The following is a 24,141-nucleotide window of genomic DNA, read 5'->3' on the forward strand; positions in this document are numbered from 1 at the left end:
AAGCAAGCTGCTGTTTGCCTAAAGTTAAGATTTCCTTTTAGCAGCAGGCTTAGCAGTGAAAGTTGAATTTAAAACCAACCTGTTGTCTGATAGTATTACGGGTCCCAGATTTATACAAGGCTTTTGGAAGATAATTTCCGCCTTTGAGAAGTTTGTAATTAAGAATGCAGAACACACAAAAGATACTTTATAAACAAGTGAAAAGCAAAAGGATGACAGTTATCAGTTTGGCAGAGATGGTACCAAGTGAGCGAGAAAAAAAACAAACTTTATAGAGCTCAAGGAGTCAGTTTCTTGATCACTGAGGCATTGCATTAAAACACTGGTAGAATCTAGTATAAGGAAGGTTCTGGTGTTAAAACAATAGCAATCACTTTTTGAGTGCTTAGTATGTATCAGATGCATTAGTCGTTCTACATATATAAAGTGATATGACACACATAAACCAATGACTTAAGTATCATTCTAACTTTCAGATGAGAACAATGAGGCTCATAACCCTTGTACTATGTATTTGTGTTTCCAAACTTCAAAACTTTGTGCAAATGGGGATTAATGTACCCTTCCTCATTGGATTTTTAATGAGAGAGTACAAATGAAAGCGTTTTTTAAACAGAACTGATAAAAGGTGCCATTATCATTTGCAATAAGAGATTGTCAATATAAAAACACCTGTGTCATTTAAATAAATCACAAATACATGGGGTGTTTTCACATGGAATATTTTCCAGAGACTAAATTCGTGCTAAGAGGCAAATGCAAATTTTGGAAGATACAGTTGAGAACATTTCACAAGTCACTAGAACAAAGTCAAAGAGATGAAAAATGAGAGAAAATAAGAAAACTGGAGGATTATTCCAGAGAACATAGTACCCAAGCTAGTAGGAATTCTAGAAGACAGAGCAGGGGGAAAGGAGGATAGAAAATTATACCAGAAATTGTGTGAAAAATGTCCCAGAACTGAAAGACATGAGTTACCAGATTGGAAAGACCTACTCTGTGCCCAGCAAAATGAAAAAAGAGGAAAAGGACTAAGTACATGAATTGCAAAATTTCAGAGTACTGGGGTATAAAGGCAAGTCCAAAAAACTTTTGGGAAGAAAATAATAGGTCCCATTCAAAGGATCTAGAATCAGAATGATACCTAACAATGACACTGAAAGTTAGAAAACAATGGTACAGTGCCTTCAGAAGTCTTCATCTTACCCAAAAATCTATATTCAGCTAAACAACAGTATCAAAAGACACTTTAAAACATGTAACGACTCGAAAATACTGTGTTCCATAACTTTTTCTCAAGATGTATTTCTTACGAAATGCCACAAAGCGAGGGAATAAAGAAAGAAAGACGACGACACGGGATGCAGGAATTAGGAGATTCAACAGAGAGGCAAAAGACTGTGGTAAGGAATTCCAGAAGCGGAATTGTTGCCATGAAAAAAAAAAAAAAATACAGAGAACAAAGAGATGACTGGAGTATTTGACCATTTTGAGAAATGGACAGCCTGGAAATAGGGAATTGATTGACAGAGAAATAGCTAAAATAATTTTTAAAAAGTTTGCCTCTGGGAAACCAAATTTAGGAATAGGGAGGAGCTGCTTTTGTGGTATTTCAGTTTTAAAACCATGTACATATATTTCTGTTGAAAATTAAATTTAAAAAGCCATTTATAAGACCTATTACATCAAAACTGTATCTAAATGAGTACAGTCCAGGAGACAACTTCAGCCAGGCCTTTTGGCCCCATCTAGAACAAGGTAAGTAACACCCCCTGCAGCACGTTGTGCCTGGTTCTACCAGGGATAGGTGTGGATCCCAACAAAAGCAATCTTTCCCGCACGTGCCTACCAGGAGGCAGCATGATCTAGTGGTTAAGAACCTAGGTTCTAAGGCTGGGTGTGGTGGCTCACGCCTGTAATCCTAGCACTTCTGGGAGGCCGAGGCGGGTGGATTGCTCGAGGTCAGGAGTTCGAGACCAGCCTGAGCAAGAGCGAGACCCCATCTCTACTAAAAATAGAAATTAGCCAAACAACTAAAAAAATATATAGAAAAAATTAGCTGGGCATGGTGGCACATGCCTGTAGTCCCACCTACTCGGGAGGCTGAGGCAGTAGGATCGTTTAAACCCAGGAGTTTGAGGTTGCTGTGAGCTAGGCTGACGCCACGGCACTCACTCTAGCCCAGGCAACAAAGCGAGACTCTGTCTCAAAAAAAAAAAAAAAAAAAAAAGAACATGAGTTCTAGAACCAGAAAGATGTGTTGACAACTCACTAATGTGTGACTGTAAGGTAAGTTACTTAACCTCTCTGAGCCTCAATTTCCTCATGTATAAAAATGAGGATAATGTTATTTGTAAGGATACTATTAATTACAGTAATTATAACCTCACAAGGATATAAAAGTGCTTGTGGGGTTTTTGCAAGGATTAAAGGAGATAACATGTAAAAGCAAGGTGCCTGACACATAAGGATTATAAATATTCACTAGTATTATATCTCTAGACAATTTTTTTAAAGAGGAATTTCTCTTATTGTGGAATTTGACAAAAACTGCTGTAGAACTCTCAAAGCAGAACTCTTTCATGTCCACATACTTGCTTTTTGCTTGTGAAGGTTATAAGGGCATATCCAATGGGTTACTGGGGGGATTGAAACCTTAATAAGTAAATCTTTCTACCTATCATCTTAGTTCCAGAGGCTAAGAAAAAAAAAATTACATAAGATTTCATTGAAGAGTCTAGGAAGCTCTAAAGCATTATCCCAGAGGAGTGGCATAATAGAGTTAAGGATTGGCCAGGCACAGTGGTTCATGCCTATAATCCTAGCACTTTGGGAGGCCTAGAAGAGAAGATAACTTGAGGCCAGGAGTTCAAGATCAGCCTGGGCATGAAAGTGAGAACCCAGCACGCAAAAAAAAAAAAAAAAAAAAAAAAAAATTAAAAATTAGCCAGGCATGGTGGCACACACCCGTTGTCCCAGCCACTCAGGAGGCTGAGGCAAGAGGATTGCTTGAGTCAGAGAATGGGATCCTCCAACCCACCTGCAGGATCTAGCCTGGGACTGATTTCTTCCACAGTGGGAGAGGTGGTAATACCTTCAAGGTTAACCTTTAGGTCTGGTTAGGGCTGACACTTCTTCCTGTCCTTCCCTCCCGCTTTTGTTGTTCTCTGTTACCTTTTTTTCCCTCTGTTTCAGCCTATAATATAGAGCTAAATCATCACTTTCACAATTTGGTAGACTTTTTAGTTACATGCTCCCTACTGGTTAAAATAAATGGTTTTCACTCTAACAAAAAACCAATAAATGCCAAGCAAACTCCTTTTTATATAGAAGGCCACCCTGTAGCTACAGGTTTGAGTTGTTTGGCTAGCTGATTTTTATCCCTAGAGTAGTCTTGAAATATTTGAGTCCCATTCAGATGGGGTATCCGTCAGAGGAAGAGAAATGAAAAAGTGGAATAAGAAAAAAGTTGGCCACTCAAAGAAGGAAAGGGAAATCTCATCAATCAATTTGGGTGAGCTCACCTCCAAGGACATTGAAGGGTCATGGTAAACATTTCTAGATACCTGCCACATGCAAAGTTACTGTGCAGCTCTGGGAATAAAGACAAGGAAAGGAACGAGAGGGCAGAACAGAAGGGACACTTAGAGGACACAACAAACTTAAATCAGGGACAGAAAAGAGAAGGTCAGGGAATCAGCAGTCAGGGGATCATGAACTAGCAGTCCATGTTGTCCTACGTGATGTTTCTTTTGTCCCGTTTTTGTCGGGGACACAGAAATTCTGGAGTTGGGCTACACCTCTAATTTTGTAGTTCTGCTATGACTTTCTCCTACTTCCTCCTTAGATAACAAGAAACTCAAAGAAAATGTAATAAAAAGTATGTGGTGATGTTAGAGGAAGATTTGTTCTCTTCATAGACAAGCGGAGTTAGAAGAGTGCCATTCTTTTGCCCAATGAAAAAATTGCTAAACTGAGCAATCAACTTCTTTAACAAGGAAGAAATTGCTCTTCTGCTGTTCACACCTACAATAAAACTAAATAAAATGCCTGATGCTTTGGCAGCTTATTTTACTCTTTTCTACAAAGCCCACGAGAAGAGATGTTGAAAAGCTAACACAGAATCTGCAGAGACCAGAATTTCACAGAAACACTATGAAAAGGGTATATATTCCACATGCCTGCTTTGGCCAGATTTACAGTTTACAAGCAGTTACTGCCTTTATTCCAACTATCCATCAGTGCCAACATTTTATTGAATCAAACATCATAAACAACAGTCCCAAACTATCATTGTTGGCACATGTGTAACAGCGGTCCCCAACCTTTTTGGCTCCAGGGATGGTTTCATGGAAGACAACTTTTCCATGGACCAGGGTGGGGGTGCTGGTTTTGGGATGATTCAAGTGCATTACATTTATTGTGCAGTCAAACCTCTCTGCTAATGAACGATAATGTGTATTTGTGGCTGCTCCCCAGCACTAGCATCACCGCCTCAGCTCCCCCTCAGATCATCAGGCATTAGATTCTCATAAGGAGTGTGCAACCTAGATCCCTCACGTGCGCAGTTTACAGTAGGGTTCACGCTCCTTTGAGAATCTAACACCACCACTGATCTGACAGGAGGCAGAGCTTATGTGGTGATGCCAGCAATGGGGGGTGGCTGTAAATACAGATGAAGCTTTGCTTGCCTGCCTGCCACTCACCTCCTGCTGTGCAGCCTGGTTTTTAACAGGCCACAAACGGTACCAGTCAGCCACCTATGGGTTAGAAACCTCAGAGCTATGGGACACTTTAGTACGTTTTAGTCTTAGAGGAAGAACCATTCTCTAAAATCGTCCCAAACCACAGAGTTCAGTAAAAGTACTTAAGCAGATTAAGTGAATTGGATTTATCTTAATTACCAGAGTACACTTTCCATAGGAAATTGTTAGACCACATGTAGGTCTGGCAGACACAGTGGATTCTTCCATTTTTCTTCCATTTTTCAGTAAAGTGAGGAGAGAAATGGGCTCATTAGAAGAGAGGAGTGGTAATTAAAGGGGTTTTATTATGTGCAGATTATATATCCATCCACATTGCCCAACCAATTCATGATGAAGAACCCAGACCATCAAAGGATTATCAAAACGTGTGCCAAAAATAGTTCATCTGAAAAGAAATTACACAATGCAGACAGAGATTCAAAGAAAAGTGGTTTACTAGGACAATTCTACTTGTTAGGGAACTGACCTAGGTTTTAGTTTTATTTTCAGTTCCAGTTCTCTCACTGACTCCATGTATAGTATAGCTCTGGCTGTCATAGGATTATAATATCATTTTAGAGTTGGAAGAGACTGAGAGATTGATAATTCATGCTTCCTGTCCCTATAAGCTATGGTATAAGACTTATTGTTTAAGACATACTTTATGTGTTCCTCTATTCACAGAACTAAAGGTAATCATGGTGGTCTTTGCAAAGTGTTTTGCTCCAGATAGGAAAGGCTGTTCTTAATATTTTTCCTTTAGCTCAGTAAGAGCCACACATTGCCTAAAGAGATAGAGGATTGGTGTTCTTGAGTAATTGTAGGGCAGGAGATGTTTCATAGATAAGAAATAAATGGAGATTATGTTTGTGAAATGGGCTTTAGGTGTGTACTGATTCAGGTGGATACCAACATCGCTACATTTTCTTTTTATTTTTGGAGTAGGGCATGAGAGAGGGATCCTCTAAAGAAAGAGATGAAGTTTGTGTTAACAGATCTCTGTTGCTTCACTGGACAGTTATGGCTCCCCACAAATGGGAGCCTTCCCTGGGCACATATATGACTCTTCCCTGTCCATATATATGACCACAGTCCCGCTGCAGCTGCTGCCCAGGGTGAGGGCCACCCCGTGCCACCTTTGGAGCTGCACCCAGGTGGCCCAGGGCAACCCGGTGGCTCCCTATAGACAGGAACATCTGACCCAGGTGTGGAGCCAGACTCTCCCATTGGCAAAATAGCTTCTGGATGGTCCATTACTGTGGGCGATTTTTTGAGCTTCTGGAGAGTAGATAAAAACCTGGCTAAGTCATAAAAACAGGCAGAAGTTTGGCATACATTGTGAAAGGGAAGCATCGTCTGCTGTCATTTTATTTCTGGAATAGTGTGAGACCATTTAGAATTTCTAACCAAAACTGCTCTATAGATCTCTAATCTCTGCCTTGTTTCTCCTGGGTTAAATGTTCTAACACCAAGCTCTACTCCACCTGTGTCCGTATGTAAAGATTTTCCAGTAATTCTCATCTGATTTCAGACACCATGATTTTTAGTCAGGACAAGTGATGGAAAATGCTACTAAAATAAATGATTTACATGTATCTCCTCATAGTGGAACACAGCTACAGTAATTCTTTCAGAAGGTAATATTCTTCTAGTTATTCAAGTATGAAATTCTGAACCTCATGGGGGAATTTTAACAGCTATAATTCAAAGTTTGCCTATTTTAGAAATTCAGTTTTACCATATATCTTGATTCAAAATTTCCCCCAAGCATTGAAATATAACTAGGGTTATTCTTTAAGCTAATAAAAGACACTTGGTGGCTGCCTCCTGAATATACTTCCTCTTTATTTTATAGTACGTCTTTTATTAGCATTAATCTTGAATCATGGTTGGGGTAGAAGAGATACAATGGAAGTACAATGCCTTGACAACTTAAGATAGTATGAAAAAAGCTTGCATCGAAAAAGCCAACAAACCTAAATTGGGGAACTTGTAACTTTATTATTCTGGCTGTAGCATTGCTGTCAGTAGTAACTTTGAAGACTACTCGTACTATATTTCACCTAAATCATGCACATGGATTTGTTTAGAAAGAACAATACTGTGGTTGCTTTTCCTTTTCTTGCCAGCTTGCCCCTTCCATCTTATTCTTTACCATCAAGTTCTAGTCTCAAATATTCCATGAAGCTTCCCCTCCTTCTAACTCACAGAACTTGGGTATAAGTCCTATGCTGAGTATGCTCTTTTGTGCTCTACAATTACTTCATGGGTGTTACTTCTGTTTTCCCAGATACTTTCAGGCTTCAGAAATATCAAATTAATTGAAATAATTTACTTCACCTTATTCTTCCTTAACTCATTATTTTGTCTAATGGGAGTTTCAACATATAATTTTAATATTTCAGCTCAAAACATTTTTTGCCCATTAAATAGACACATTCATTTCTGACATACCCCTGTTAAGAGAGATGTGGGATGCAGTCACAGGCTGAGTGAGGACCAGGATCTGCTGAACTACTTGACCAGCACAAGGTTTCACATACTGAAGACTAAACAGTTTTCACCAGACACCTTTACACCCATGTATATTATTATTTTTTTCCCAAATGGAAACATGTTCTTTACTTCAAACTACTGATTGACAACTTCTAAATCATGAGCCATTAGTGACTACCCGTATAATTCTGGCTAAATCATATATGTGAAAATCAATGATTTTGATATCCTAATGGATTTTTCATTAGATCATACCAAACTCTAAAAATAACATTAAATAAGCCACGCATAGACAAATTGAATGGCCTCAAACTAGTGCCAGTGGTAAAACCTGGCATGTGATCCTGATTTCAGGGGTCCCTAAACTTGATGTAATATTGCTTTTCCCCAAAGGGCCTCCTTTAGGCTTTGCTAGTCATGAGGTAAGGATAGGATTTAGGGGTCCTCCAGTGGAAGGCCCACTGATGGAGGACAGGAGAGAAAAGCAAGACACACACACAGGATGGGATAAGGACAGTCATACTGTCTTCTAGTCTGAGGCAAACTCCAGAAATAGTCAAGGTAAGTCCTAAAATGATTACAACTAGAAGCTACATATAAACCCCATGACCTGTGATTACAGAATGAAATGCAGCTCAGTCCAATGGTCCTTTTCTCTTCCCCACCTACTTTACCAATTAGGTCAGATGCCCAATGGCACTCTTGCCAAGACATTAACAAAAACTAAATGAAAGTCACAATGAAAACTATAATGAAAATTAGAGCAAGTCACTCCCCGGTGACCACCCTTCAGGGTCTATCCATCTCCTGATCTGGCTTACAAGGCCCTTTTCAACCTGGCTTCTCCCTTTCTTTGCTGCTTCTGCCTCCAGTCACTTGTCACCACTTGCACTGGGGGAAATAGCCTATTGTTCATGGCACACAACCATGGCACCTGACATGTGCTATTCTCCCTGACATTCCCTCCCTCTACCTCAACCATCTGGATAGCTCCTTCCTACCCATCCTCAGCCCAGGTGTCACCTTCTCCAGGAAGATTTTCCTCATTTCCCCAAACTTGGAGTGTCACACACTCTGGGCTCCCATGGCACCTTAGGCATACTTCTGTCAGAGCCTGGTCACTTTGTGTAGAGTACCTGGTTATTAACTGCTTCCCCTCTAGCCCCAAGCTCACAGACAAATAAACATTTATTCATGCCACACCACCAAGAATACCACTGAGCACATTGTTGGCACTTGATAGATGTTAGCTGAATGAAAATGCAAACCTTTTACAAAGAAATTGGGTTTAAAATGTCACTGAAATAACTGGGTTCTACATTCAGATCTGAGGACAGATCAATTCAGCAAAGGAACACAATGAACATTTAGAAATTGGATGCCTTTCAATCAATGTATTTATACTACACAGGTCACTTTTTATTAAATGGAATTATTTATTAAATAAAAAGCAGGAAACTGAAGAGAAAAACAAAGTTTTATAAGCACGAATCCCCCTATTAAAAAGTCTAAATTAAATGACCTTTTCTCTTTTCCTTAAAATATTTTATGGTAAAAATCGGCTTTATTTCCCTCTCAATCTTGCTAAGGAAACAGAACAAAGATCATCAAACGGGCTTTTATGGAAATTCGTGCTTATTTTGGCTACTTTGAATATATTAAGAAAATTAGGAGTTGTAAAATTTTCCATGTTATATGTTTAAAGAAAATAAAAACCACTTGTGGAAGAAGTGTTGTTTTTGCAGTATAAGACTAAAGTTTATATATAGCAAACCATCTATAATGAATTAGATGCTTCCTTTTCCATAAAAAGATTAGAAAAGTCTCCCTACTGTCAGAGCCAAAATAGGCTCTTTTGAGTGTCACTATCAATAACCCAATTCCATTCAATCAATTATGACAATGTGAAACTGATGAGAAAAAGGCATTCTCTTTTTGGAACTTTCCTACTACATTTCTAGAAATATCTAAGCCCTCATTTTTATATCAGTAATATAATGAACTGATAAAATATTGTGTACTTTAGATTTAGAAAGGAATTATGAAACTGTACAGCAATATGAGCAACCTGGTGTCAGTGTGTAATAAGGGATACTTGGAAAAGTTGTTTATTATAGAGTAATGTTAAAAATATGTAGCTCTATTGTCAAACTCCTTTGTCATTTGTAATAAAGGGTTCCAAAAGCAAAGAATTGCATGACTTGGACTCGTAGTTATTTTAAGTATTAACTATTAAAAACTTTCACTGACATTTTGTCATGTGACTTTCATGTCCTTGTCCTCCACTTTGCATGACAGCCAAATTTTTCGGTGCTTCAAATCTAGTTTACATCATGTACACTCTAGTTGTCTCTGGTCAACAGACTTTTCCTTCTCTAAATTTTGGTGTTTAACATAAACATTTGGTATCAATGGCCCTCTATTTTTTTTATGTTGCTATACTGTTAACTTACAAAACCATCTTGTCGCCCTTTTTTTCCCCCTTTCAGTAACATGCATATTTGCTAAACCTGACTCCATAGGTATCTACTGCCACATACAGAAAGCCAGAGTGAGATGCAGGCTATACCCCCCTTCAAGACAGAGAAGATGAAATAATTTCATTTCTTTGTTGTGGTTATGTCTTTTGCACACTCCGAGTGTACCAGGAATAGCACTGGTGGCTTACCTTGTGTTTGGTTTCAGATTTTCTACCGTGGAGAAGGTTTGATTTGTAATTTGAATGGACTTGTTCTTCCCACTGAATGACCCATTTTCTCTGGATATAACTTCATATTCTGAAAAACGAAAAAAGCCAATAGATACTTGTCTTTCTCTCTCTGATGTAATTGCTCTTGAAGCTAATAGCATAATAAAACCATTCTTATAAAAGTGAGCAATTGAGGTTGCAGTTCTTGAGGCATATTAATATTATACACTAGCAATTTCCAGATAGGGATGGTCAGCAGATGACGAAGGTCCCAGAAGCATTTTGGGATTTGCTCATTGACAATTTCTGCTTTCCTTTTACCAGAGCGGAGGAAGGCCTGGTAACTGGTAAAGACCAATGACGCTCCTGTGGTTGCTCTGGGTGCGTGACCTTTGATTTTGTTAGGTAGGTCAGGTAGCCGGCCACGGTGGGAAAGCCCAGTCTGGGGAAAGCACTGTATGAGGGGTGGTGCTTGAGAAGCCATGTTTTCTACTTTACAAGCTTTACAGTAGAGTTGGGGAAAAGGCCACTGAACATGCGGTACTGTTGCAAAAACTTCTTTGAGTTCAAAATCATAGCAGCAAATAAGAGTTAATCATATAAACTATACTCAACTGTGGTTCATTATTTTAAACTATAAAATTAGTGGGGTTTTATACCTACAGCTTATATAAGTTATGCTCCCTTGATCATTTTCTTTGTATTAAAAAAGTCATGTCCTTAAAGTTTGCATAGAGGTCTGCGTGAATTTCACTCAAAGGCATGTTTTATGAACTTGCAGGGCTCGTCAAAAGAGGACATGCAGAAGAAGAGAATACAATTTATACATTTGTTAAATGGTTTTCCCTGCTCTCAGTTGGGATTTAGCTTAATGCATGTGACAAGACAATATAGAGGACTAAAAAAACAAACAAAAAACAGACAAGCAATGACAAAGTCCCACTCAAAATCAGCTCCATTAATATGAAGAAACACACAAATTCTGGGCATCAGATAAGGTAGAAAGGCTGCAAAAGAGCTGGCAAGTTATACTGGGGATTTCTGAGATGAGCACTGAGACCAAAGGTATAAAGCTAAATATCTGCAATAAAACTAAAAGTAGAATAACTCGGGTAGACCTAAAAATCACCAATTTATATTTAGGAGGTTTTTTTTTTTTTCAACAGGATCTCGTTCTGTTGCCTGGGCTAGAATGCAGTGGCATCATCATAGCTCACTGCAACCTCAAACTCCTGGGCTCAAGTGATCCTCCTGCCTCAGTCTCCTGAGTATCTGGGACTACAGGCGCATGCCACCATGCCTGGCTTATTTTTCTGTTTTTGGTAGAGTCAGGGTCTCACTATATTGCTCAGGCTGGTCTTAAACTTCTGGCCTCAAGCAGTCTTCCTGCCTTAGCCTCCCAAAGTGCTCGGATTACAGGCGTGACCCACTGCACCTGGCCTAGGGAGGATTCTTAATAATATATTTTAAAACTCCAAAAAGAAGATGACTTTTTCTGAATAATTTTATATGGTTATCTTTCCAAAAATTCAAAATTAAGCTGGAAGACAGTGGCCATTATATCTGCATACCCAGTGCAGCTATTAAAGGACTAATGACTGATATTTTGTACCCTCATTCAGGCTTTTTTGATCCCAACCCATCTCTCCACTGGCTGTCTATTCTAACGGGGTGGAAAGGGAGGGAGGTACAGTGAGAGGACCCTAAATTCAAATGTGTCCATTTTGGATCTTTTCCTCTGCTGTAAAGGGATGTTTGTTCAAAAAAAAAAAAAAAAAAAAAAAAAAGTGGAAGTAATTAAAATGTAAGTAAAACTGATTTTTTAAAAAATGGAAACTGCATGGTATAACAAAGAGACAAAACAAGCCACTTGCCTAGAACTTGGTCTCAATTCTTCCCATTTGTAAAATGCCAATAATATATCCTCATAGTGTTTTTCTTGTGGGGGTTAAATTAGGAACACATGGGAAGTTCCTAATAATGTATTTTGCTCAACAGGTGGTACCTATTATTACTGTTGCTTTTATAATCCTTTATCATCCCTTAGTTGTATTCTGAAAATAGCATCACAAAAATTTTAAGATTCCAATTGGAAAGATTCAAGTGCAGCTGAGTCACCAAAAAAACAGTTTATATGACACTCTAATTGGTTATGGACTAAAGCAACCACATTCAAAAACCATCTTTGGCTTGGTACATTCCTCATCGACTGTAATGATATCCTATTTGATACTAAGCCAGACTTTTAGTACTTAAAAATTCTATTGTACGTTTTCTTTTTCATTTGATTCAAGTTTTAATAGTTGATTTAATAATATTTTTTTCCTGAAAGATCAGAGTTTTCAAAATGGATCTAGAAGCTTCCTTCATAATTAAAAAGACATTTAGGCCGGGCGCGGTGGCTCACGCCTGTAATCCTAGCACTCTGGGAGGCCGAGGTGGGCGGATCGTTTGAGCTCAGGAGTTCGAGACCAGCCTGAGCAAAAGCGAGACCCCATCTCTACTAAAAATAGAAAGAAATTATATGGACAGCTAAAAATATATAGAAAAAAATTAGCCGGGCATGGTGGTGCATGCCTGTAGTCCCAGCTACTCGGGAGGCTGAGGCAGGAGGATCGCTTCAGCTCAGGAGTTTGAGGTTGCTGTGAGCTAGGCTGACGCCACGGCACTCACTCTAGCCTGGGCAACAGAGTGAGACTCTGTCTCAAAAAAAAAAAAAAAAAAAAAAGACATTTAGAATTTCTCTCTGAATTCTAGCTTTTGCAAATATGTTTGTCTTATGCTTTGTAAATGTATCTTTCATTTTTGATGCTTTGAAGTGTTAATAATGCCTTTTCATAAATTCACCACATTATAAAAATTACTTCTATCATTGCTGCTACTGACAAACATTAATTTAACAATTTCTAATTTATGCTGCATATTCAAATACTTTTATCCTCAGGATAAATTGATAACAATGGGAATTATTATTACAGATCAGGAAACTAAGGCTCAACAAGGCCAATTATATATCCAAGTTGCACATCTAGAACAAAGCAGGCCTGGGATTTAAATCTGTGCCAGGAGGCTCTTGGACTATCTCACTGCAATGACTTATAACTAACTTAAAGTTGTCCAAGGACCCAGGCTATGGCCAATTTTCAGGTGCACCTATTTCAACTTCAGTGTACAAGGGACATGTAAAAGCAGCTGAATTTGGATGTATTCACTGGAGCTGCATATGTGCCCATCAACTCAAAGAAAGATTACTCACACCAGCTAACTCAGGGGAAATGAAGAATACGATTCACTCTTTTTGTTATTTCTCAATACCTTCTTGCAAAACCAGTTCCAGTGATATGAGAATTAATCCCTGTATTATCTGAGGTGCTAGTTTATAAACAATGACATTTGAAATCAAGTGATACATAATGAAACACTAAAACGAAATGGAAAAAAAAATTGAAACAGAATATTAGGGCAAATCATCCAATGTTTAAATATGGATATGAGCAATGGTTAAATATGAACTTACTTCTATTTAGGAAACATTATAGCTAAAGAGATATGATCCTCATCCATAAAAATTGTTATTGTAAGTCCCCTGTATCTTGTGAAAGATCCTATGCAAACCATTAACATTTAGTAACAACATTACAAAATCAATTGGTTAAAGTATACTCTTATCCACGATTCTTTGAAATTAAAAATTTATAAAATCAAAAAGGAAAACCCTTCAGCTTTGGAAAGTTAAATCAAATATTATTGACATATCCAACTGGATATGTATTAGATGAACCAATTCTAACTTGATGTCCCACATTTAAGGCAAATGAAATTTTATAGAACATTTGATTTTATGAGAACTAAGCCTCAAACTATCACAGGAACTCCTTATTAACATAGTATGTGGATGGAGAGTTTTGGATGTTTTAATACATGTAGATAATTGATACTTGGAGATTGATTTTTAGATACTGAGACGGTAGTCCCACATAAAAAGCAGGACTAGGCAAATCCCCAGGAACCATAGGGAAGTGGGTTGCTTCTTTCTCAAAACAAAGACTAGGCTGGTGCAATGACACATGCTGTAATCCCAGTGACTTAGAAGGCTGAGGCAGGAGGATTGCTAGAGTCTAAGAGTTTGAGGCTGTAGTAGTACCATACCACCTTGCTATAGCCTTGGTGACAGAGGGAGATACTGTAATTAAAATAAAAAAAACCAAAACAAAAGGGCTATCTTTGCATGAAAAAGGGAAATTCATAAGAAAAAAATGGTAAACAAAGCAAGCTAAGCAAACAAAGACTGCTTATACTGGAAGTTACCCAGATCAAATGATTCCATCTGAGGACAAATAGCTGCTGCTGTTTGTTTTTTGTTTTTTTGTTTTTTTTTTTAGCAGAAAACATTTTGGCAGATCCCGAGTCCCACCACTCCCCACCTGGCCCTGTGTGCGGCTTCTCTCTACTCCTGCCAGCCTTTTAGTCAGTCAGCCCCTCTATTCCTTGTCTCCCTGTACCAGCTCCATGGCAGAGACCTGACTGTCAGGAACCTCATGTACTCACATTGACCATGTGCTGTATCTTCTAGCTGATTTAGGTTAGTCTTTCCCCGACCCCTCTTGTCTGACTATCCTGTTCACTATGGAGAACCAAATTGTCCTAACAAATTCAAAGAGTGACTCAGGGTTTCTTATTTTTCATGGTCATTTTTAGAGGAATTGGGTAGATGGTGGCAGAATCAAAATTTTTTGAGATGACCAGGAATAGAATTTTTGTTTTTATTTCTCCTAAAACAGTTGAAATAACTTTAACCCGCTTCAAAGTTCTAGGTCAATTTGGAAATTGGGTTGGTAAAAGGAAAACTAGTTTAAATATCGTTAGCAATGGCAATTCCTTATGGATTTTCTGTAATTTTTCTTGGTAATGAAAAGTCTAGCTATGTCTTCATATTGTGAAAGAGAATTCTGAGAGGAGATGTAAGAAATGCAGCTTAAAGAGATACGCTAAATTAAGTGTGAGCCCATAACAAGGGCAAAGATGTTTTTTCCCCATATTATGACATTTTGGACAGTAATGTGCTACAAGGACAGCAGAACTCTGCTGGGACTTGCTCCTCCTCAGATATGCTTCACGTGTCACAGCTGACACAAGGTACCCTATTCCCAATGCATCACGTTATCAATGCTTCCCACAGTATTAACAGTCCTTGTGCCATGATCTTACCAGTGACAGTGTCATTTAGCGGCTTTTCCCAGTCCAAGATGACAAACGAGGGGCACCCTTCCACGGTGACCACAGTGAGGTTGGTGGGTGGGTTCTGTGGTGGGCTGGTGGCATTCCCATCTGTGGCCTCCTCTTTGGGGAACCGCTTGACGGAGTCAGTAATGGAGCAGGGACTGTCGTCAGGCTTTTGGATGTATCGCACATGAGGACCTACGAGAGACAGGACTCTGACGTTTAACAATTTTGTGAAGAAGATGGAAGTGAGCTCATAAATATAATTATTTGCTTAAGGACACCTGGTCTCATATAAGCAGGTAGTTGAAGGCAGTGTTGTGAATGGTTCAAACCTGGAAAATCCAAAATCTTGCCTCTGAGATAACATGACAAGGATGATGTTGATTTACTTACTAAATAGGTTTAGCTTATGCTAATAATCAAAAGTAATTTGGTCCCTTTTTAAATCTCATAATTTATGGGGCAGTGGGTCTTACCTCACAGGTGGGGAATAGTTAGTCCTTTGCTAAACACAATTCTGGTCCTACCTAATAAACCTTAAAAGCCAGACTCAAAAGGACCAAGTGGTTTCAAGTAATTTTACTGCACACCCCAGAACAAAATTTAACAATATTTTAAAAATGAAAAATATATTTTTTGGCTCTCTCTGAGATCCAAAAAGCTCAGAGAAATCTAAGCACAACAAACAGGAAGAAAATGATGTTAATCATAATCAAGTTTCTCAAAACCAGTGATAAAGAGAAAATCCTTAAAGGAGACAGAGAAAAAAAGACAACGTACAGACCAACAGCGGTAAAGATCGTGGGAGATTTCTCACTGGACAGAATGCAAATAAGAGGCAGTGGAGGAACATCTTCGAATACGGAAAGAAAAAGCATCATTTACAATTCAATGAGTAGTAAGAATATCTTTTTAAAAAACAAAAGCAAAATATTATTTTTTAGGTATACAAAACCTGCAAGAATTCATTACCAGCAGACCCTCACTATAACAAATACCAAAGGAAGTCTTTTAAGTAGAAGGAAAATGATACCAGATGGAAATACGGGTCCACACAAAGGGATGAAAAGCATTGGAATATAGGTAAATGTACACAGTATTTTCTTTATTATTTCTAAGTAATATTTTACTGTTTAAAATAAAAATAACATGTAAAAGTAAAATGTATGATAACAATAGCCCAGAGGCCGAGAGAAAAGCAGCTCTGCTAGTGTAAGGTTCTCACATACTGTAGGCGAAGTTATATATCATCACTGGAAGGTAGACTGTGATAAGTTAAAGATACATACTGTAACTCCAAAGCAATCTTTAAAATAATAAAGAGCTATAGCTAATAAGACAACAACAAAGGTAAAATGGAATCATAAAGTACTCAACCCAGAAAAGGCTGGAAAAGGAGAAAAGAGGGAAAAAGACTAGATGGGACAAACAGAAAACAAAGAGCAAGATGAAGATTTAAACCAATCAATAACCATATTAAATATAAGGTTCCATACACCCAAAATAAAATGCAGAAATTGTTAGATTGGATAAAAAAGTAGCACCCAACTATATGATGCCAATAACAAGTATCAATGAGGAATTTATTACAATTCTAAGTAATTTAGGTCTGTACCAGAATACAGACCTTTAAAGTACATGAAGCAAAAACTGACAGAACTGCAAGTAGAAATACATCCACAATTATAGTCAGAGATTTCAATACTACTTTCTCAATAATTGATAGATTGAGTAGACATAATGTCAGTAGGGATACAGAAGAACTCCACAATACAGACAGCAACTAGACCTAATTGTTATGGATTGATTTGTGTTCCTCTAAAATCCATGTGTTGAAGCCCTAACGTCCAGTGTGACTGTATTTGGAGACAGGGATTTAAAGAAGTTATCGAGGCTAAATGAGGTCCTAAGGGTAGATTCCTAACCCAGTCTGACTGTGTCCTTAAAAGAAGAGGAAGACAACAGAGATGTGCGGACACAGAGAAAAAGGCACAGAGGACACAGCGAGAAGGTGGCGGGCTGAGGCCTCAGGAAAAACCAAACCTGCCGATCTCAGACTTCTTGCTTCCAGAACTGTGAGAAAATAAATTTCTACTTTTTAAGCCACCAAGTCTGTGGTATTTTCTCATGGCAGCCCTAGCAAGTTAATTCAACTCTTCATTTAAGAGTAGGAGAATATACTTGTTCAAGTACACACCGAACATGTACCAAGATAGACCACGTACTAGACCATAAAAGAGTCTCAGCAAATTTAAAAGGATTCAAGTCATACAGAGTATCAGGCCACGATGGAGTCAAATTAAAAATCAACAAGAGATTGATCTCTGAGAAATCTTCAAATATTTAGAAATTAAATATTTATTTATTCATAAATAATACACTTCTAAGTAATCAATGGGTCAATGCAGAAATTAAAAGGGAAATTTAAAAGTATGTTAAACAGAATAAAAATGAAGACATAACATATTAAAAAATTTGGGGTGCTGATTAAGTAATAACTAGGGGAAATCCATAGCACTAAATGTCATATTAAAAAAGACAGACCTTTGTCTCCATGGTGCTATCAGTAAGTCTGCTGTGTTAATAAAAAGGTTGGTGGTTTGAGCCCACCCAGGGATTGAGAACTTTGGTGCCAGAGTTTCTTTTAAAAAGAGAAGTCTCAAATCAAAGACCTCATCTTCTACCTTAAGAGACTAAAATTAGAAGAGCAAATTAAACCTAAATTAAGCAGAAGGAAGTAAGATCCAAGTAAAAATAAATGAAATAGAATACAGAAAATATAGCAAGAGAAAAATCAGTGAAAAAAAAAGTTGGCCTTTTCAGATCCAAGGAACTGATAAACTTACAGACAGACTGATTAAGCAACGGAGAAAAAAAAGACACAAGTAAAATCAGGGATGAGAGAGGTGACATCAATATAGATTCTACAGGTATTAAAATAAAGGAATATTATGAACAACTGGATGCCAATAAATTTGACAACATAGATGAGATAGACTATATCTTGAAAGACACAAACTACCAAACCTCATTAAGGAAGGAAAAAATATTAATATTCTGAATAGCCCTGTATCTATAAAAGAAAGTGAATTTATATGTAAAAACCTTCCCACAAAGAGACTGTGAGGTTCAGATGGCTTCACTAGTAGATATACTAAACATTTAGGGAAGAAGCAATACCAATTTAAACAAACTCTTCCAGAAAATTGAAGAGGAGAGTTCAGCATTATTCTGACATTAAAACTTGAACTACACCAGCCTGAGCAAGAGCGAGACCCCGTCTCTACTAAAAATAGAAAGAAATTATATGGACAACTAAAAATATATATATATATATATATATATAAATTAGCCGGGCATGGTGGCGCATGCCTGTAGTCCCAGCTACTCGGGAGGCTGAGGCAGGAGGATCGCTTGAGCCCAGGAGTTTGAGGTTGCTGTGAGCTAGGCTGACGCCACGGCACTCACTCTAGCCTGGGCAACAAAGTGAGACTCTGTCTCAAAAAAAAAAATAAATAAATAAAATAAAACTTGAACTACAGATCAATATCCTTCATGAATACATCTCTACAAAAAATTTTGGCAAATTAAATCCAACAATATATAAAATGAGAATATATTATGACCAGGTAGAGTTTGTCCCTGGAATGCAAGGTTAGTTTAAAATTAAAAAAATCAAGTACTTTATCATATTAACAAACTAACAAAGAAAAACCATATAATCATCTCAATAAAAGCAGATAAATCAAGCATAATCTAGCATCAATTTCTGACAAAAATTATCACCAAACTAGGAATGGAATGGAACTTCCTTATCCCAATAAATGAATATATGAAAAATCTACAAGTAATACTATACTTAATGGTGAAAGACTGAATTCTTTATCCATAAGATCAGAAATAAGAAAATGATGTTTTTTGTTACAATTTCTATACAATATTTTACTAGAGGCTCCAGCAGTACAATAAGGCAAGAAAAAATAAGGTGCCCAAGTCAGAAAGGAAGAAGTAAAACTAGTCTCAGATGACATAATTATGTAGAAAATCCAATGTGTCTACAAAAAAGCTACTAGAATTAATGAGTTTTGTAAGGTTGCAGGATACAAGATCACTGTGCAAATTTTTTTCCTACATACTAGCAATGAACAATTGGAAATTGAAATAAAAATACTACTTCTATGGTTTTTCATATACTGAAAACTATAAAACAGTGAAATTTTAAAACCTAAATATTAATAAATGGTGAGATATATCATGTTCATAAGTGGGACGACAACACTGTTTAGCTGTGAATTATTCCCAATTGACCTGTAGATTCAATAAAATTCCAGTCAAAATCTCAGCAAGCTATTTTTTAGATAGTGACAAGCTGATTCTAAAATTTATATGGAAATGAAAAGGACTCAGAATCACCTAAACAACTTTGAAAAGTAAGAACAACGTTGGAAGACTAACACAACCTGATTGCAAGATACCACAGGAATCCAGAAAGTGTGGTGTTGGTGTAAAGGTAGATAAAAAGATCAACAGAACGGCCTAGAGAGCCCCAAAATAAATCCACATATATATGAACAATTGATTTTTGACAAAGGTACAAATACAATTCAGTGGAGAAAGGATAGGTTTTTCAACAAATGATGCTAGACCAGTTGGATATCCTTAGCAAAAAAACATGTACTTATACCTTGTATGACATACAAAATTTTGCACAATATGGATCACAGACTTAAATGTAAAAGTATAAAACTTCTAGAAGGAAACAATAGGAGAAAAGTTTTGTGACCTCTGATTAGTGAATGATTTCTTAGATGTGGCACCAAAAATACAGATATTAAAGTAAAGAATATTATGAATAATTTTATGCAAATAAATTTGACAACTTAGATAAAATGGACTAATACTTTATAGGCTCACTAAGGAAGACAAAATGTGCTGAATAGCCCTGTACCAGTTAAAGAAAGTGAGTTCTATGAAAAATATTGATACACTGGGGTTCATTAAAATTAAAAAGATACACACTGGGAAAAATATTTGTAAAGTATGTACTAAAAAATGTCTTATGCCAAGAAAACAAAATGATTCTCAAAATTCAACATTAAGTAAACAAGCAACCCCATTTTACAAAATGGACAAAAAATGTGGACATACTAAAAAGATATATAGATGGCAAATAAGCACATGAAAACATATTCAACATCCTTAGTTATCAGAGAGATGCGAAGTAAAATCACAATCAGATACCACTATGAAACTATTAAAATGGCTAAAATTAAAAAGACTGACCACACTAAACAGTGAGGATGTGGAGGAACCAGAACCCTCAACACTGACGGAAAAATAAAACAGTATAACCATTTTGGAAAGGAGTTTGACAGTCTCTTAAAATGTTAAACAAACACTTGTATATCATATAGCCATCTTCTCCTATTTGTCCAAAAGGAATGAAAGTATATGGCTATAGGAAGACTTTTACATGAATAGTTACATAAGCTTTATTGGTAATGTAAAAAAATTACCTTTATTGGTAATTTAAAAAAAATACCTAAATGACATGAACAGGTTTAATAAAGAAATAAATTATTATTAACATATATCCATATAATAGAATACCAGCCAGCAATAAAAAGGAATGAACTGTTGGTACATATAGCAACATGGACAGATCTCCAAATGATTATGTTGGTAAAAGAAACACAACCAAAAAGAATTCATACTATCTGTTTTCACTTATATAAAATTCCATAAAGTGCATACTAATTTATAGTATAGCAGATCTGCAGTTACCTAGGAACTGGGGGTTATGAGAGAAGAGTAGAGGGAGAGATTGCAAAGGTACATGAAACTTTTGGAAGTAATGCATGTGTTCATTATCTTGATTGTGATGATGGTCTCATCAGTGTACACGTGTTAAAAATTTATCAAATGTTACACTTAAGAAAAAATATTGTTAAAGTAAATACTGGGCTCTATATATTATATCTCTCCTACTATTGTGGATTATTGTTCAAAAATATTCTTTATGTCTATGGGAGGAGTATACCTCCCCAATTCTTGATTTGAACTTGGCTATGTGACATTTTTTTGGTTAATGCACATTGGCAGATACGACACAGAAAGGAGCTTGAAATGTGGTTGTGCATTTGGATGCACTCTCTCTTTATTTTTTATTGTCATGAGAATGGCTTCATGGCTTCTCCTGGGTCACTGTTGGTCCTTTATCTTGGGCATCAGAATGAACACATGTAGCATTGGCCAGAGCCCAACCCATAAGAGGCCCAGTTGTACCCGCTGCTAGAAGCAGAACCACCTAATCAAGCATGTCCTAGATCAGCTGACCCTCAGCTGACTTGCAGACACGTGAAAAATAAATCCTTATTATAGTAGGCTACTAAGATTTTGTGGTTGGTTGTTATACAGTAACAGCAGACTGATACACCTACAAAAATAGCCTTATCACGAGTGGATTAGTAAAATGTGGTGTATGTATACCATGGAGTATTACTCAGCTATAAGAAATAACGGTGATATAGAATCCCTTTTGTTCTCCTGGAGAGAGTTGGAACCCATTCTATTAAGTGAAGTATCTCAAGAATGGAAAAATAAACACCACATGTACTCACCAGCAAATTGGTTTCCCTGATCATCACCTAAGTGCACATTTGGGAATAATACCAACTGGGTTTCGGACTGAGGTGGGAGGTGGGGGGTGGGGGGAGGGGATGGGTGTATGATGAGAGCGATGCGCACTGTCTGGGGAATGGACACGCTTGAAGTTCTGACTCGGGGGGATGGGCAGAACATGGGCAATATATATAACCTGAACTTTTGTACCCCCATAATAAGCTGAAATAAAAAAAAATAGCCTTGTCAAAATTGAGATTTGGAGCCATCATACATACCTTTGAATCTGGGCTTCCCAAGAGGATCAGTTTCTCTTGTTGGACTTGAGCTAAAGTCAGTTATATTATCTGAGAATAGAAGATAATAAATAATTTTGGCAAGATAAAAAAAAAGCATCACAATACAATGAAAAATTAGTAAAGACTAAAGATATTCAATATTCCCCCCAGTTAATGGCTTGCAGCTTAGATTTCCTTTATTATTATTATATGTATTCATCTATAATAAATGGCCTTTAATTGTGTCTTGCTGCAAGGTATTCTGGAATAAATGATGAATTCAACATTACAACCAAGTGGTTAATACTCATTAACAAGTTAAAATATGTGTAGTTAGTAATAACATGTGATTTAGTAGTAACCATTGGGTAATCTAGACCTGTTTAGGAGCCAAATTTAGGCACTTTCTTCTATGTCTGCTAAGACAAAGAGTGTCCTCTGTAAGGAAGCATTGAAAGGAAGTATAATTTTAAAATTAAAGAGACCCATATTAATTATAAAATTGAGTAAAATAGAACTGAGGTTCTCCCCTCCCATTTGAAATTTTTTAGTACCTCGTAGCTAAGCATCCAGTGAGAACTGACTGCCATACTAACCCAGTTCTTCTCCGGAGGCAGGGACTGTTGGTTGCTTTATCTCTGTCTCTGTCCTCTCCAAGGGGGCTCCAGTAGGTCTGAGTGTTGCCCTCAGGGGTGGGGAAGTGATTGGGCCTGATGAGACGATTCCTGTAATGTAGAGCCAAAGTAGTCAGGCTTTCTAGGAACACTGCCAAGCCTCCCATTTATTTATGCAATGAATGTTTACTAAGTGGCTTGGCACCATAGGCCAGGCTTGGAGGGAAAACAAGATGCAGTCCTTGATGGAGATAGATGTGTGAGCCAAGTATAGCGAAGGCTTGTGTTTATTGTGAAAGAACTAGGTAAGGTCACAGAGGGGGCAAGAAGCGGGAGTGGTTCTGTGTATGAGGAAGGATGGAGGGTTGCTGGGTGGGGTGGGTGGGAGTGCCTTCACGGAGGGTGTGTAATAAACAGAAGTGGTCGGTAGGTAGGGATGAGAGGTGGAACAAGAAGCATGCAATAGCTAGGTGTGCTTAATTTGAAGCGGTGAGGGTGGAGAGGGCCCAGAAACGCAGTCAGGGCTGAGAGCGGAAGGGCAGGTTATATCACGAAAGAACTTGTGTACTGCATGTGGATTTGGATGTTATTTTTAGGCAATAAGGATCCACTGATTTTCAACAGGGAAATAACATGATAAGATGATAAGATGGATGGTTAGGGCACAAGGATGGTGAGAGGGAGATGTCCGGAGCCCAGGGAACCGTGTGAGCAAGGGAAGGGGAGGTGAACTCAGCAGAAGCAGTGGGACTGGGTGGACGGGATGGACACGAGAGCTGTCAAGGTGACCCACTGGCTGGTACGGGAGATGGCCAGAGGAGGAGGAAAAAGATCCTTGGCACAACGTCCGTGATTCTGGCCTGGTGGCCACTATGGTGCTCCCTGACTTGTTACATTAACAGCGACTCCTCTACTCTAGAAACATTTATAAGTCTCGAAAACTGGATCCAACCCAAGGTCCAGGCAAGTCTGGGCGTTTTGAGTAGAAAGGAGGCTAGATTGGATTTGGTATTCCTCCTGGAAGAAAGTCATTCTCGGGCAACAGAAGTCAAGGGAGACAAGCCCGATCGAGGACTGTGGCCCAGCGTGGCACTGCGGGTGAGTCAGCCAGAAGGGCCTCGAGTCCAGTCCCAGGGGGCTCGTGCTCCTGGTCTTAGAGGGAGTGGGCCATGATAAGACGGGGAGCAAAAACCAAAAAAAGTTGCACTGCGGCCTGACAAGCTCTTGCGAGCTGCCAGGGGCAGCAGGAAATGCTGGCAGAGCATTTTCACCCCACAGGGACAGCGGAATTTGGAGGCCTTGGCAGATCTGGAGATAGGGAACCAGAGGCAGATGCGCTCACAGGCACATGTGAGAGCCTCTTGGAGGACTCCCAGATGTGTAGCTGGAATTCAGGGTATGCCTTCTGTGATGTGAATCAGGCCAGATTCCTACAGTTGCCCTTGTTTGCCATTTGTCTCTGCAATGAGTGAGTT

The 24,141-nt window shown here is 38.1% G+C and overlaps 1 protein-coding gene across 1 annotated transcript in view; it reads right to left on the reverse strand.

The window, feature by feature from the left end:
- Positions 1 to 24,141, reverse strand: part of ABI3BP (ABI family member 3 binding protein) — a 219,026-nt gene that overhangs the window by 5,330 nt on the left and 189,555 nt on the right. Inside the window, exons 60-63 of the mRNA XM_069472549.1 lie at positions 22,649 to 22,777; positions 22,053 to 22,121; positions 15,139 to 15,348; positions 9,910 to 10,018 (exon numbers count right to left, since the gene is read on the reverse strand). Of these exons, the coding sequence (XP_069328650.1) occupies positions 9,910 to 10,018; positions 15,139 to 15,348; positions 22,053 to 22,121; positions 22,649 to 22,777 (517 nt within the window). The remainder of the gene's footprint in view (positions 1 to 9,909; positions 10,019 to 15,138; positions 15,349 to 22,052; positions 22,122 to 22,648; positions 22,778 to 24,141) is intronic.

The sequence above is a fragment of the Eulemur rufifrons genome, chromosome 7 (genome assembly GCF_041146395.1).
Source record: "Eulemur rufifrons isolate Redbay chromosome 7, OSU_ERuf_1, whole genome shotgun sequence".
Taxonomy (NCBI): domain Eukaryota; kingdom Metazoa; phylum Chordata; class Mammalia; order Primates; family Lemuridae; genus Eulemur; species Eulemur rufifrons.